At 41.0% G+C, this 2,322-nt stretch overlaps 1 protein-coding gene across 1 annotated transcript; it reads right to left on the bottom strand.

Moving 5' to 3' along the window:
- Positions 1-838: 838 nt before the first annotated feature.
- Positions 839-1,036, bottom strand: CPLX1 (complexin 1; the record flags this gene model as incomplete). The annotated part of the gene is made up of 1 exon (XM_009071240.1): positions 839-1,036. A coding segment is annotated over one exon (198 nt), but the record flags the coding sequence as incomplete, so codon positions are not given.
- Between the last annotated feature and the right edge of the window lie 1,286 nt (positions 1,037-2,322).

Raw genomic sequence — 2,322 nt, 5'->3', positions numbered from 1 at the left:
TCATTGGCTTCAGAGGGGCTGGGTAGGTCCTCTACCAGAGCACCATGCACTCTCCTGGGTTTTCAGCTCTCTGTATGGCAACTGTCTGGCCAATTTGCTCTTTCAAGTTAAGTGTATGGCTAATTCCCAAAGTAACATGACTCTTGCTTAGATTCTGAGGCATTTAACTTCTACAGCATCTGAGGGCAGATGACTCACTTCTTCCACAGTTCTGCATAATGTCAGCTGTGTAAGCCATGCATGATTTACTTTCCAAATGATCTTTTATTTATGTCAGTGATGGAATTAAAACAGAAAAGCTCTTCTTCTATGAGAGAACTGAGATAATCCTTCCAAGAGCAGATGTGCTCAACGAAAAATGGCTAGTGTGACCCAACAAGAACATTATAATAATGACTAATTATTATCAATAATAATTAAAAAACAGAATTTAAAAAATTAAAGAGGCCACTGTTCATACTTAGTGAACACTCCTTCTTGCTTTGGATGGAAATGAGTTTGTTCCTTTTCTATGCTTGATGTGCAGTTGCCTTATTTAACATACATAGTACTATGGCTTATAATAAAAGTTGTGTAGTCTGCAGCTTTTTAATCTTTACATCCATTCAGAGGCATCTACTGGATGTGACTATGTACAAAAAAGGAATGCATGAGTCTTGGGATGGAGGAAAAGGAAAGAGGCAGTCAGAAGGGAATGGGGAGCAAAGGGACTCCTAGTGAGCAGTAGAGGGCAGAGGTGGGGAGGGCTGCGTGGTGGATGGCAATATTGTAAATCCCCATTGGGCAAAAGAGAAATCCTTTGCAGTACTGTTTATGCCCATCTAACAGCCTGCAGCTATTACTTCTTGAACATGTCCTGCAGGGGCCCTGGTAGGTATTTGATGACTGTGTCTAGAATGCTCTCTTCTTCCTCCTCCTCCTCATCCCCACAGCCAGGAGGGATCGCCTTCTTTGGGCGTGTCAGACTCCCTTCAACATTAGCTTCCAGTGCAGCCTGGGCCTCTGCTTCCTTTTCTTCCTTCTTCTTTATCCCATACTGCAGGGGAAAGATAACACATTGTCAGTCACCCACTGAACCGGATGGCTGATGAAGCCAGCCATGGCACATGGTGTCTCATATTCTGCAGTATGAACATCACTGTTAGTATTCTCATTTGCCCTTTTACACAGACACCAAAATTATCCATCCTAACAACCTCTCCCTAAGTACAGCCCTGTGGAAGGACACCTTTCACAAGACAAGGTGGGCAGATGCTCAGATCACTCAGAAATAAGCACAGGAGAGAAACTAGGACTATGCAGCTTTGGGTGTAGTAAATATAACCTCTGAGTTAGTAAAGTTTTAGGGTAACATTCTACTGGTGCTGATCCTCTTCTTTCCTGTTAACAAGTCTGATGCTCAACTCCATCACCCACGATGATTTTGAAATTCCATCTGCAGCATTTTATAGTAAAGGTTTATGGAAGGAACAAAACTTCAGGGGAAAAAAATACCAGAAAAATAAAAATAGCCAAAAAAAGCCAAACAGTACAGGACAGACAGCACTGCAGTGAAAATGACAGTTTAGATATTCTCATGTGGGACATATTCTATACCACTCATCCGTGTTATCTTTGTGTAAGTGGGATAGAAAGACCTCTTTGTGAAAATAAACCTTCATGAGAAACTCAGCTGACTCAGACTATTTGAAGAGAAACATCCTTAAGCCTATGAGTAGCATGGATACCTGAAATTTGCTACTTCCATGAAGAATTAGAGGCACACCACTAAGACATTACATGAGTAACCAAAATGATTTTGTATTCAGAATGCTAAATTTAATAGAGGAGTAAAGACTGAACCAGACTAGGGAGAGAAGTGCTGTAATCTTTCAGTTCCCACAGTGACTCGAACTTTCTTTCCAACTGCTAGTTTGAAGGTATGTCCAAGTAAAAGGATTTCTGCACCACCAAACCTCATTGCTCATCAGTCTTCACACATTTCAGTAACTCTCAGGCTTTCCTGCTATTTTCATAAGTATTTGAACAGAAGTTTTGAGATTATGGTGATATAGGATTTAGAAAATCACATGCAAGTCTACAGCAACAAGTATACCTGCAAGCTTCCCTCTGTGTTATAGACTCATTGAATGGTTTGGCTTGGAAGGTACATTTAAAGCCTATCTAGTCCAGCTACCCTGCAATAACCAGGGACATCTTCAATTAGATCAGGCTGCACAGACATCTGCTCTGCTTATTCAGACCAATTCAAATTTCCCAGACAGTTTCCACATTTTCTGATGACAAACAGAGGTTAAACTTTCTTTGTTCTGTGATCATGAT

The sequence above is a fragment of the Acanthisitta chloris genome, unplaced genomic scaffold (assembly GCF_000695815.1).
Source record: "Acanthisitta chloris isolate BGI_N310 unplaced genomic scaffold, ASM69581v1 scaffold6433, whole genome shotgun sequence".
Lineage (NCBI taxonomy): Eukaryota > Metazoa > Chordata > Aves > Passeriformes > Acanthisittidae > Acanthisitta > Acanthisitta chloris.
Note: the sequence above shows the minus strand (reverse complement) of the source record. Positions and strands in the feature narration are given on the sequence as shown.